At 34.7% G+C, this 14,169-nt stretch overlaps 1 protein-coding gene across 1 annotated transcript in view; it reads left to right on the top strand.

Annotated features, from left to right (window-relative positions):
* Lama2 (laminin subunit alpha 2) overlaps positions 1 to 6,988 on the top strand; it is a 566,319-nt gene extending 559,331 nt beyond the window's left edge. The window contains exons 61-64 of the mRNA XM_076858266.2: positions 378 to 531; positions 2,897 to 3,027; positions 4,927 to 5,149; positions 6,582 to 6,988. Of these exons, the coding sequence (XP_076714381.2) occupies positions 378 to 531; positions 2,897 to 3,027; positions 4,927 to 5,149; positions 6,582 to 6,739 (666 nt within the window). The 3' untranslated portion in view covers positions 6,740 to 6,988. The remainder of the gene's footprint in view (positions 1 to 377; positions 532 to 2,896; positions 3,028 to 4,926; positions 5,150 to 6,581) is intronic.
* The last annotated feature ends 7,181 nt before the right edge of the window (positions 6,989 to 14,169 follow it).

Raw genomic sequence — 14,169 nt, 5'->3', positions numbered from 1 at the left:
ACAAAATGTATATATAGTGAGATTAATAAATTATTAATAGGAACATGAAATCAGCAACATAAAATACACATCAAAAGCTACAATACCTGTGCAGAGCCCATAGTTCTTTCAAAGCAATGGTAACATAATACAACATAGTATTCAGTCTTTAGAAAAGCAGACAGTCCTGTGGGATATAACCTTTGGAGAAGCACAACACAAGATTCTCAGAAGCCATGCAGTCCTGGGGTGGTGCAGACCCAGGCATCTCTGGCAAATGCTCTAAGACAATAGACCCATGTCTCCATGCACCAAGGATCCCACAAATGATTATACTGCACATAAAGACAAAATTCTGCTAAAACTTGGCATTTGTTTCTTCTGCCCTGAATGTTTAGGTGACCTACAGCATTGATGGCTGCATTAGGAATCTTCACATGGAAGAAGCTCCTGTTGATCTTGAACAACCGACCTCTAGCTTCCATGTCGGGACCTGCTTTGCGAATGCTCAGAGAGGAACCTATTTTGATGGGACAGGTTTTGCCAAAGCAGGTGAGGCTCTTCTTTTTCCTTCCTGTTGAATATTCACTATGTATAAATTCTAATTTCTTACCTGTACCAAGAAGTAAAAGTCCCAGAATCCCAAACTAATCCTCTTTGTTGAAACTTGAATGAATTTCTAGAACTAACAAAAAATGCCTCTTAAAAATTCACATTCTCTTAAAAATTCACATATCTACTAAAAATATTTTTTTTAAATTCACATATCTGATTATGATAAGGACTAATAGAAAAAATACAATAAAAATTTGGTTGGAGATTTTATTTTATGTTCCTCATTAAAAACCAATAACAGTAAAATAAATGTAATTCTGAAGAAAAGCTCCATAAGTTTACACTATGTGATTTCTCTATCTTCCAGTTTTCCCTGTCTGCCTTTCTAGATATATGACACTATTTTTCTTTCTTCTTCTTCAATTCTTTGCCAGGCTCCATTTTTTGATATATACACACACATTCACACTGCACACATACCTATGCTTATTTCTTACTGACAGTGGGAAAAACCTAAAACTAACTTCTCTTTAATAATAACAACAACAACCAAAAAAAAAAAAAAAAAAAAAAACTCTCACATTAACATACATTAAGATAGAATGTGCAATACTATGGTTTTGATAGACACATGTATTTATTCATTAAAAAATTATAAATACCTAATATGTGAAACATTTTATGGGAAACAGAAATTAATAAGATGTAGTTCCTTCCTTTAATAATATATTATCAATACGTAAGATATAATTTGCTCAAAAATCACAAGCAGACAAGTAAAAATGATTCAAAACTATTAAAGCAAAGTTCTATAGATAATAAGAAGAAAGATTAATTTGGGTTGAAAAATCAGGAAAGTTTTAAGGAAGAATTCACATCTAAGTAAAGATTTAGAAGACAGGTGGGACATTCCCATACAAAAGTTGTGAGAGGTGGAAGATAGGACCCTGTCACAAAACCTATGTGGGAAACATCACCTATGCAGAAACAGAAATCAGAAAAATACATGTTAAACACTGAAACATTGGTTGTGTTAAACCCCAAATTTCATGTGCTGTGGAAATCCAAATGCTTTCCCAAGACTTCTGCAAATTCAGATGGCTAGCATTCTCTCCTTCAGATGTGATGGCAAGCTTCAATTGCAACCTCTGTAGCTAATGGAATGATTTACCATCCAGCAGAGCTCCTTTGGTTCTGGTTCAAACTGGACCAGAAAATTAATCACTTCCCTAATTTTCAACAATTTCTCATCTTCCCCACACAGCACAGTACAATTTACATAAGACCCGGTGGTCCGAGGAGATTACTTCACTGGAAAACACAACTTCAATTTAACCTTTGACTTCTTTGTTCTTTAAAGCTTGCCAGCCATCCAATCACTGGAGAGTTTTTATTGGCCTCTACACGCCCTCTGTCCTTAGCTGAACTGTTCCATGTCATCCTTCTCTTCTTACTTTTCCCTTTCTGTTTTACTTTGCAAAATAACTCAGCTTCTTCTACCCTTGACTTTTTAAAACTGCTGTAAATCCACCTTTGCCCATCCAGAACCATCCAGGTTATCAGAACAGTCTTTCACATAACAGTTTTCACCCTTCACTATCAATGGCTGTGGTTATACGCTGAATTTATTTCTTGTCTAAATAAATAGAAGACATACAGAAATTTTCCATGAGTCCTTTCCTAATATGTCATGCAGTTCATTTAGCCTAGAATAATCACTTTGTTTATATGAGAACTACCTTAAATACATGTTGAAAGACTAAATAAATCAATTGATCAAATATATAAAATTATAGAGAAAATAATTAATTAGTGAACTAGAAAAGTCATTTATAATCCAGAATCTTCTCATCAAAAATTGTATTTGCAGTTTCTATCTTTATTAATAAAATATTTAGTAACTTGTATAGTCTTCCAGATCAGGTGGTATCATTTAGAGTGCCTCAATAAAATTTTACTCATTAGTCTTTGAAATACTTAGTCCAATAGACTTCTACACAATAATCCTACCTAGCTTTAAGGTTCTTTGATTCAGTCTCAGTGTGTGTTCATTCATTCATTAATTCAAAAAATATCTATTAAACTTCCAATATATGCTAGATACTTTGATATGCCCAGGAATAATATGTTGAACAATATAGACAATCTATACCCTCATTCTGGAAGGAAAGGCAGCCAAGAAAATAAGCTAAAACTATAAAATATAATACTAACATAGTGGTGGAGGGATAGGTCTGGAACTTCAGCCTCAGTTAGGTAGCATGAATTGAAATCTAGTAAAACCAATATACTATACAAATTTAAATTAGTAATGCCTACACTCTAATGCACATTAAAAAAAAAAAAAAACTTTATTTTACAGTTGGTGGATTCAAAGTGGGATTGGACCTTCTTGTAGAATTTGAGTTCCGCACAACCAGAACAACTGGGGTTCTTTTGGGAATCAGCAGTCAAAAAATGGATGGGATGGGAATTGAAATGATTGATGAAAAGGTGAGTGACAGCAACCCAAACACTGTTTTGTTTATGACATCATTGTTCATGTGTGGTGAACTCCATTTTGAAATCTTGACATTTTCTTTATTCAGAAAGCTTGATTGCTTTTTCCATTCTTCTGGATTATCTCAATTTGTGTGTTTTCAGCATAAATATTCTGTAGGCCAATATAAACTTTAAATGTGTTAAGCCTACAGCAAGGCAACTGGATTGACCAATTATGGACCAAGTCATTTTTTAACTCAAGCTCTTACTATGTTGTCCTAAGTTCTCTGTTATTCTCCTCTCCATGAACATGGTCTATAGAACCATTGATTCCAGTGGAACAAAAGGAAGAGGTTTGGATCATCTATAATCAATCTACCTCCTATTAAAGGGTAGTTTCTCAATTTTTATTTAAAAGCATCCAGATACTATTAAAAAAAAAAAAGAACAAACTTATAAAAGTGTTTTGTCAGTTTGCTGACTGTGGATAATCTAGTTCTAAACACCCCTTTAATCCCTGCATGCCTGTGACCAACAACCTGCAGTGAGATGACCTGTTTATATATACTTTGTACTATAGGGATCTAGCAAAAAGAGGAGGCAAAGAAAGACATCTCACAAGTTTTCTATTTGGGTATTAGCTTCAACTCTGCACATATACCACACACCCCCATGGCCCCCCACTTAAAATGCTGTTGCCTCCAAAGAAGAAAAATTACATAGTGACTTAAAATACATATTCCTTTGCCTCCTCTCTCCTTCTCCACAGTCTTCAAACCACCCACAAAGGCAACATAACAACAACCACCAAAAAACAAAACAAACAAAAAAGATCTAGAAGTTTATAGGTAAAAAAAAGTATGAATAAATAAGCCACACTTAGTAGTTTTGTCAAATTTGTAAACATACATTTTCTACACCTTTTTAAGCTTTACCACTTGCTCATAACCTTGGTAGTATTGATGTGTCCATGTATCATGTGGTTTCTCATCAGGTTCCTTCAACATGCAAAATCCTGTGATTACAAACTCCACTCAGTATACTAAACTCCTTGCCAACATTTACATCATTGTACATTTTATAAACTTTCCTACTATTTACTTGCACTTTTAGTCTTTTTATAAAACTGTATTTCTTTTCATTCACCTTGTCAAATGCATTGCCAAATTGACTGTTTTTAATATTTCAATAGGTTTCTTTTCTTCATCAGCTTCAAAAGAATTCTGACTTCTCAAATTTCAGGATCCTTGCCGCATTACTAAAAACAGATTTTTCTCATTTAAACAAGAACTTCTAATCTAAATTCTTCATTGTTAGGAATTTAACTGGCCTTCTGACTCAGGTCTTTGGCACCTGTGACATGAAACGTGCCTCCAAAAGTAATTTATGTAACTCATTCCTGTATATAAAATAGAATCCATGAAGGAAAACAAATACAATTAAAACATCAAGCGTTTAAATTTTTTAAAATCCTTTAAAGTGAATTTGTAAACCAATTAATAGATCACATTTTAAACAACATCTTTTAAGAAAGTTTTATAAGGTTCACTGAGAACTCTCACACTCGAAAAAAAAAAGTGTGGTTATTTTTCTTTGTATACTATATCCTTTTTTTTTTTTTTTAAATGCCTGATTTCAGACTTTTCTGAAAACAGAGCCAGCTTCATGTACCTTGTCTATTAATACCAATGATGCCCAAAAGCAAAGAACATAATTTGTGACTCTGGGTGATCAGATTCATATTTTAATTTCTGTCAAATTTTTAAATATGTTTAATGTGCCTCAGTTGTGTTCACTTCAAATGCTTCCAGGTGACATCTTTCCTAGAGACCTGATCATTTTTGCTCTGTGAACCATCATGACTCCCCTCTAATAAAACCATCTGGGACTGCTCACTTTCCTACTTTCTAGCTTATGTTTCATGTGGACAATGGTGCTGGCCGATTCACTGCTGTCTACGATGCTGGGATCCCAGGATATTTGTGTGATGGACGATGGCACAGAGTCACAGCCAACAAGATCAAACACCGCATTGAACTCACAGTAGATGGGAACCAGGTGGAAGCCCAAAGCCCAAATCCAGCATCTACGTCAGCTGATACAAATGACCCTGTGTTTGTTGGAGGTTTCCCAGGTAATGATTGGCTACTCCAGTCAGAATTTCTTTGCACTATTATGTTTGTGGTTTTGAAACATTTATATTTGTCTGAGCATGTCCAAAAATGTGTGCCTAAGTACACTTGCTTCTTAACTTTAAGAATCCCCTCACAAATATAACACTTTACCTCAAATTTCCAGTCTATAAAATGAGCATATTACTTATATAGAACACATGGGACTGAACTTTTCATGATGGTCCCCAAAGTTTCATCCAAGAAGAAGTGAAACCTAGAGGAAATGAGTTTGACTTATAAAAGATATGAGGCATTTAATAGCAATTGAGGCCAGAGTTGGTGTTCTTTCTGATTTTTTTAAAATTAATATACCAGAGGGATCATAAAATGTTGTGGAACTTATTTCCTCAAGTTCTGGAAATCATTGGGTTAAATATAGCTAATTTCCCCCTTAGGTTATTATAGAGTTTATATTTATCTTACAGAGAAACCCAAGCAATAAATCTGCATTCGAAATCTTTCTCCAGAACATTAAATATAGCCTGTGAACCACAGAGAGTTGCCTAAAGTGCCCATAAGCAAGAGTCGTTCACTTCATGAGAAATAAGCCCAGTTCCCCTTAATAAGTACTATGATAACACAAACCCCTAGAATGGTCTTTCATCATTTTGGCAAGAGGAACTTTTGTCCTCATTTACATCAATCTCCTTTGCACAACATCCAAAATTTATAGTTTTCAGTAGTAGTCAACAAAGCAAAAGATATAAAAGTAAACGAGGACTAGTTGAGAGCTCCCCTTTCCAACTTGATTCTGGATTTTAAAGAAGATCTACTTCTTCAACCAAGATAAACCCTCTTTTCCATTCACAGTCATGGAATGAGGTCCCAGTTAGCACCAAGTCAGCCTGCTGACAGATGGCCCTCCTTAATAAAGAGAAGAAAATTTTACGTGTGCTTGCAACTTACTGAACATTTTGAGATTTATTTTTACAATATAAGAAGTGATAAAATCACCTTTTAAAACCAATCCATATCCTGATTCAGTATTTGAAATATTTGATGTTACTTTGTTTCATTAAGTAAAACTTTATAGTTTTAAGTCACCACTGTAAATTTTTTCATTCCAATCCACATTATTTGTTTGATGTCTTCAAATGCATAATTCCAGATGTTTCCACATTTCAAAAGTTGGTATTTCTCTATAAATCCAGTAAACCAAAAAACAAAATGCCTTACTTTATACAAGACAGTGTTCCAATTCATTCTTAAACTAACTATTGACTTTGAAAGAAGTTCTTAGTATTTAATGCAGCAACATTTCAAAACTGAACCCTCAGGGCTGGAGATGTAGTTTAGTGGAAGAGCTTGTCAGCATGTGGGAAGCTCTAGGTTTCATCCCGAAAAGCCAAAAACAAAATAAAAATCCTAAACTCTCTTGTTTTGTCTTTTCAGCTGGCCTCAACCAGTTTGGCCTGACAACCAACATTAGATTCCGAGGTTGCATTCGATCCCTGAGGCTCACCAAAGGCACCGGGAAGCCATTGGAGGTTAATTTTGCCAAGGCCCTAGAACTAAGGGGTGTGCAACCTGTATCATGCCCAGCTGACTAATAAAAATAAGCTCAAATCCCAGAAGCATCCATAAAAACAAGTATATCGACTCAAACAGATCTGTTTTACCTATATATATTAATGCAACTAATTTGTGCCCATATATCGAATTCTTTCTATATACAGATGGTGCTAATTCAGACCCCAGATTGAATTTCAATTCAAGTTCTTTCTCAAGTTTATGAATATTAAACCTACTATTTCATTCTAAATAACTGTTTTGTGCGATTTTTAAAAATAAAAGGCAACTGACCATAATTTATTGTATTTGCAGCATGTCGGTCATTTCAGGAAAAAGAGCTCAGATGTAATTTGTGAAGGAAACTTAAAAAAAAAAACTTACTTCTATTAATACTTTTATCATCAATTTCCAAGCTTTGGCTTTCTGTCCAAGCCATTGAAAACAAGTGGATTTGGCATGTGTGATTAGAAGGAAATCAGCTGTCCTACTCCCTGTGTTTGTAAAAGCATTAGCAAATCATTTCTCACATCCAAGTTCATTATTAGAGCATTTAACTAGCCATCTGAGTGAATACCTTTTTATGCTGGAGGATGATAGTATAGATCAGATTCAGGCCAGAGAGCTTGTTTACTTGATTTTCTTGTTTGATAATGATTTATAGGCTTTGGGGACATACCAGAACCAAGCTGCAGAATGACAATTAAGCATACATTTCATGCCACAGTATTGAGGCTTTGGGCTCTTTACGTTACAGTGAATGTTGCAATCTACACTGCAGTGGACAGGACCCATGCAGAGATGCATCTTCACTTACCAGCAAGCAATCAACTGGAAACTTAAAAGGCATACTTCACTGAGGCTTTTTGATTTGTCATTTGACCAAACAAATTTATATCCTAAAAAAAATTCTGTATATTCTTCTCCTTTTACTTACTGTTTCAATCATCTTGAAAGGGGCCTGTGAAAAGACTGGCCTAGATTTTATTCATCAGCTGAAGAAGGAAACATTTCATTTGCTGTATTCAGAAAAAAAAAAAATGGTTGTAGACTAGTAATTCAGAACACTTAAATGAACAGAAGACTTCCCTCACTATGGAAATTTTAGCTAAAGAAGAATATGTACTCCCACGGTGTTATATGATGTTATCCACAGGGACATGAAAGGTGCTATTTTGTAATCAAGGTGATGGTGAACCCGCTCTTAGCTTTTTGCCATTGGCTCAATACAGTTTGTCCACAGGATTTCATTCTAGAACAAGAAATTCTCAATCTTGGCTCAGATTTTCAGAATATTGCCTTGGAATTAAAAACAATACAATACAACTGGTGCCTGGTGCAGCAATTCTGATTTGGTTTAGCACACACCCTGGATATGAGGACTTTTAGAGACCTTCCCAGGCAATTCCAAAGTGCTGTCAAAAATAAAAATCTAAAATACTAACGTGAAAACTTATCTACCTGTCAACAGTTTTATAGTCACTCGAGAGTGAAACTGTTAGTTCTATCTTCGCCATTTCTACACACATAAAAAATATATTCTATTGGACCAAGTTAGCCTTTTAATCAACCTTTAAGCAATAAACTAAAAACCAATGTTTTAGAAGTAAAACCATTGCTTCTACAGTAAACACTGACATTAACTGTAGGGCTTATTGTGGGTATTCAGTGGGATAAAGAAGAATAACAATGCTAAATTCCTTAAATTAAAAGCTAATGCTTATCTTTCTTGAGTCCTGAACAGAAAAATAAATAATTATGAAAGCAAAGATATTTTATGGGTATTCCCAGCCCACTGAAGTCAATTTGTAGACAAATGACAAATGGTAGAATTTGAAGCAACCGCTGATATCAATGAATATCATTCTCAATTCTGGCTAGATATTACATGTGACTTAGTGCTTAAAAAACAAAATAAAACCTCTTTATATTTGAGTGTCAACCCAGACCAATAAATCATAATTTATGGGTAGGGCCATGACACTGGCATTTTCTAATGATCCCCTAGTTGATGCTAATATGTGACTAAGAACCCTGGGCTCCACCACTTCCACATTAGGAGGAAGAATTAGAGGGAAGCAGGGGAATTTGATGGTGTGTGCAAAGTTCCACTTTAATAAAATTTTCCCATGTGACCCCAAGAAAGTTGAATCTGGACCCAAGCAGAATTTACTGAATTAAGTTTCAGCAAAATCTCTCCATACTCCATATTCGTTCGTGAATTTCTATTGACAAATATCGTTCCTGTTTTAAGATCAGAAATAGAATATTTGAATTCATTTTCTACCTCAAAAAAAACCAAATTAATTTTTATCCCCAAACAATATAAAATGTTTTCTTTACTCTTATCTTCTCAATAATTTCCTTGCCCGCTGCCACCCACACCAATCATGAAGAAAGCAGAATATTTGTCATTTATTTTCCAAACACCCACTCCTACCAGGTTGTCAGCCTACTTTAAAAAGGTGCCTGGCACTTTAGAAGAAAAACAGTCATGAGGGGACTTTTATTGAAGTTACCATGGTGAACACGGCTGACAAAGGAAAATAAAGAAGAGAGCGGATTTCAGCCCCAAATCACCAGAACACTGACAGACACTTAATGCTTCAATTAGCAGTTTTAAATTCTTCTGCATTGATTTAGCCTATTGTCCCCAAATACAAAACCCTTCTGGATTTTTCACTTACCAAAGGAAAAGACTACTTAGACAAATTGAAAATCTCTTGATTTTTATGTGAATTATTTACTAAATGATTTTGTGTAAAAACTTTGTAAATATGATTTAACATGAAAACAAAACATGACAGTCAATCAAGGACAAAGTGTAGTCCTCTTTACTACCAATTGGAAAGAATGTGACTTATGGCTGATGCAACTTCTTTTGCTCATGTTTCATTGTCTTTTCATCTCTGTTTAATCTAGAAAGCGATGCAAACACAGGTACTTTCCTCACTGGCTTGATGGCAATTACTAGCACACACCTCAGTCCCAGAGGATACCTGGAGGGACATGCTATCCCAGGCCAGGCCCTGAATTCCAACATTATTCTGGAATCTTGACATGTAGGGTGCTGGCTCAGTTTCACCCTTCAGCATTTGTGTCATTTACCTAGGTAAGCATGACATGTATGCTCATTAACGATGTGAAAATATTATGGAATGGATTGTGTCCCCACAAAATTCACATGTTGAAGTCCTAACTCCCAGGACTTCAGAATGTGTTGCCTTTTTGAAGAGGAATTAAGACAAAACAAAGTCTTATGGGTGGGTCCTTCTCTGATATGACCAGCATCCATATAAAAAGAGATGAGGACCCAGACATAGAGAATGAATCATGTGAAGACAACAGAGAGAAAATAGCTGCCGAGGTGCAATGAAAGCAGCTTCCAGAAGAATTCATCTCTGTTGACACCTTCATTCTTGTTCTAACATTCAGAATTGTGGGACTAAAACTTCTGTTACTTTGTCTGTGACACTTTGTTACAGCAGTACTGGTAAATTAATCCACAGTGCTTCTTCACTAAAAAGTAAAGAATATTTTAAAGTGTAGTCCAACTTTTGATACTCAAACTCGTGAATAGTAACTCCCAATCACAAGAACATGGACAGAATATTTTAAATCATTTTGTTACTTTTTAATTATCTTAGACAAAACAGAAATAATCTTAAGTTTAAAACTTTAGATAAGTATATTATTTAAGACCAATTTATTTAATCTATTTGTATATTTTCTAATAATGCCCATGATCTTAAATCTAACTAAAATAAAATGATTGGCTGTTAAAAATCACAAAAGAAATAGCTAAACAAACTTACACTAAATTTGGGGAGCAGGTTTTGAACTAACTTAAGATTCAGCATTCTTTGCAGCATTAACAGAAGTTATCTGGGGTCCCCTGCTGGGCACCTGAGGGAGATGGGCAATCATTCCTGAAAATGAAGTACCAACATTAGAAACTGTTGAGTGCTTATGGAGAAAAACATTCCACATACATACTAAGACACAGTGAATGGGGGAAAATCCCATCAACTATGGGCTTAAACTCACCAAAGTCCAAAACCTGTAGGTACATGTGTCATTGAACTATATTTTGCATTGGCAATTCTATAGGGTATGTTATATAGGATTAGAACCATCATCATTTTTGTAAATGAATTTTTAAAAAATGATTTATATATCTTTCAAAAGGTACAGTACAGGCTACCCAACCTCTTTGTACAAAAACACAGGGAGATAAAGAAAGGGAGGGAAGTAGGGAGGAAAGGAGGGAGGAACAGAGAGAAAGGTGATGTTCACTGTAAATATGCAAATAAAGGCACGTTTATTGACAAAATCCTATTGTTTGGTCTTGATATGCCAAGTGTGCATTAATGTTTTGATGAAAATTTTAATAATGTACTATGCAATAAAAAATGTACTGAAACTAATGTTATGATCTAATGTTCTTATATTTTTTTACTTTAAAATATCAATTGGGCTGGGCATGGTGGCACGTGCCTGTAATCCCAGCAATCAGGAGGTGAAGTAGGAGGATCACAAGTTGGAGGCAAGCCTCAGCAATTTAGCAAGTCTGTCCCAAAATAAAAAATAAAAAGGGCTGGAGATTTCTCTCAGTGGTAAAATGCCCCTGTGTTGAATCCCTAATACCCACCCACCCCCACAAAAAATCAGTTGATTTATATTGATAGTTTTTATTTTTTGTTTCTCTATGACAATCAAAAGGAACCTTTACATTATTACACGTAGGCACTTCTCAAAAATATACATTGTTAGCAGTGAGTAGTTTAATCCCAGTAAACAAAAAGTAAGTTGGATGAAATTTAAAATTTTATTTTCTCTTATGAATTTTTTTTTGTATTAGAGGTGATCATGATGCATCATATTAAATGTTTTATCAAATAAACATATTATGGATCTGATGAGGCAAATGGAAAAAAATTATTCATAACAGCCAAAACAATAATGGTGTCTAGCCTATCAGGTAGGTAGTAAACAGACTGATTCTCATCAATTGGCATCTATACTCACTTGATGTGCTCCAGTGGGCTCTCCACTGTGAAGTTATTAAGGGAAATATTTAATAATTATTTCATTTTGTATAGTGCCTTTTAAGATGGAAGCAGAAATATTTGCCATTTGGGCCTTAAGAAGAGAACATTCTTGAACACAATCATAAAACCTTAGGGTTTTATGATCACTAGTGAGACAGGATGGCCTTAGTAATAATTTTCAAATTGTGTTGTTGAGACACATCAGTGGATCATAGGATCAAATTACAGGATTGTAAAAGAGCAATTTATGTAATAAAGTGGAATGGAAGGGAATAGAACAGAATAATAACATCAAAGTGCATTGCACAGACTGAAGATTGTTCCATGAAATCTGTTTTATGTATGTGTGTGTTTGTGAGTATATATACCAGGCATGATGTAAAGTACATGTAAAATGTTGTATTTCTGCAGATGGCAATTTTTGAAAGTTGAAGTAGAAATTAGCTAAAATAATAATGTGAAATATAAAATGAGGAAAAAGAAGAGGGTCAATAAGGAAATTAGATTCTTTTTACTTATTGGAATAATTAGAAATAATAATAGCATAATAATTTGTTATTAGAATAGTACAAATAAGATTGTTTTTAACAGTTTAGTATACTGTTAAGCCAAAAAAAAAAAATATGGCTTAATTAATAGCTCCCAGCTGTGACTGCTGAGTCTACCATAATTAAAGGCTTCGACTGTGTCCGGAAGGTCATCTCCAGAAAGCACAGAAAGATGTGGTAACAGTAAAGAGTGCTGAGAATACAAAGCTCTTAAAGGAATAATTGAGCAGCTATCTAACAGGAACTGAAGATATCCAGTTACAGGACAATAACATTCAGAGTTCTTTTTCTGAATTAAAACATTGCCAAAACCTTATTTCCTTAGCACATGCTGAACAGTGGAGCCTCATAAAAGAAATGAAAAAAAAAAAAAAAAAAAAAAAAGCAAATAAAAGGGGAAGAACAATGTATTTCAATCAAAATTGAATTAAGAATAAAATATTTCTCAGGTTCCATTTCTAAAAATCATATTCAGACTCACAGTAATGAAAGTTTATGCAACAATTGTAGTAGCCTATACATAATAATGTTTGGGGGACAATAATATATTCCATTTTGTAGGGGATTTTTGAGAAACCCTTTCTAAGGTAAAAGAAAATGTATACTTCTTGCATTTATTAGACTGTAGGAGGCTTTTGCCCCAATGAATTGTCCTTACTTCTAGGAAAAAATCCCTACATTCCTTAGGACACATACCCCTCTCACCATTCCTCCTCCAGAAATAGGTGCTAATAATTCAACAAGTGAATCTCATCTCATTCTTCTGCCTACCAGCCTGGAATGATAAGGAATCCAGTCAGGACCAAGGAATTTCCAGGGAGGGCTATTTCAAGCGGTGCACTCTGCACTCACACAGTAAGCTAAAGCACAGTGTGCATTAACAACATGACCACTAGAATTGTTGCTGCCAAGTAGAAACAGTCCAGACCCCAGGAAGACAAGGACAAAGCTGAGGAGGAAGATGCCACTGTCAAAGGCAGGGTGGAGGAGCCACAGGGTTGCATAATACCCATCCAAAGGCTATCATAATTCTGGCCCTTCCATTTGCATGCATAAGAGCAGTTCTTTACTAAGACTAGTATTAAAATTTCCCCTCACCTTCAACTTTCGGTTCTATTTGATGCACATGTGAACTATATACTAGGCACTGTAAGCACAATTTCCTAGTTAATCCTAACATAGTTTGTGACACCACTATGGTTGCCATTTGAAATATGAAAAAATACAGGCTTAAAACAAGTACTTTTTTGTCCAAAGTCACCAAGCCAGGGATTCCCAGAACCATGAAATTCAAATTTAAAACATTCTCATTAGGTTTGATACTCTCCAAAAAGTGGAACCCTAGATTTTTTTTTTCTTAAGCTTAAAGTATATATTTTTTTTTAAATGAACTTGAATAATTACAGTTAAATAGTGATTGGGACTCCCAGTGCTCATTGAGACATAAAATAATCCTTCCTGACCTTTGTTTCCACAAATATTCATTTAAATACTAAAATATACAGGCAGCATGGAGATAAGAAGCATATAATCTTGGGGCTGGGGATGTGGCTCAAGTGGTAGCATGCTCGCCTGGTATGCACAGGGCGCTGGGTTCGATCCTCAGCACCACATAAAAATAAAAAATAAAAATAAAGATGTTGTGTTTGCCAAGAACTAAAAAATAAATATTGAAAATCTCTCTCTCTCTCTTTTTTTTTTTAAAAAAAAGAAGAGGAAACATATAATCTTATCTGCAGTTCTTTCTAGTTTGTAAGTAGAACTTTCAAACCAGCCAAAGCAACACAAGGGGGTTTATATTCAGAATATCAGAGATTTTCATGGAACCCAAAGAACACAAGCTTGACCTCATAAGGACGTGCAATCAACAAC

This window comes from Callospermophilus lateralis, chromosome 6 (genome assembly GCF_048772815.1).
Source record: "Callospermophilus lateralis isolate mCalLat2 chromosome 6, mCalLat2.hap1, whole genome shotgun sequence".
NCBI lineage: Eukaryota > Metazoa > Chordata > Mammalia > Rodentia > Sciuridae > Callospermophilus > Callospermophilus lateralis.
The sequence above is the reverse complement of the archived record's forward strand: the minus strand, read 5'-3'. Positions and strand labels throughout refer to the sequence as shown.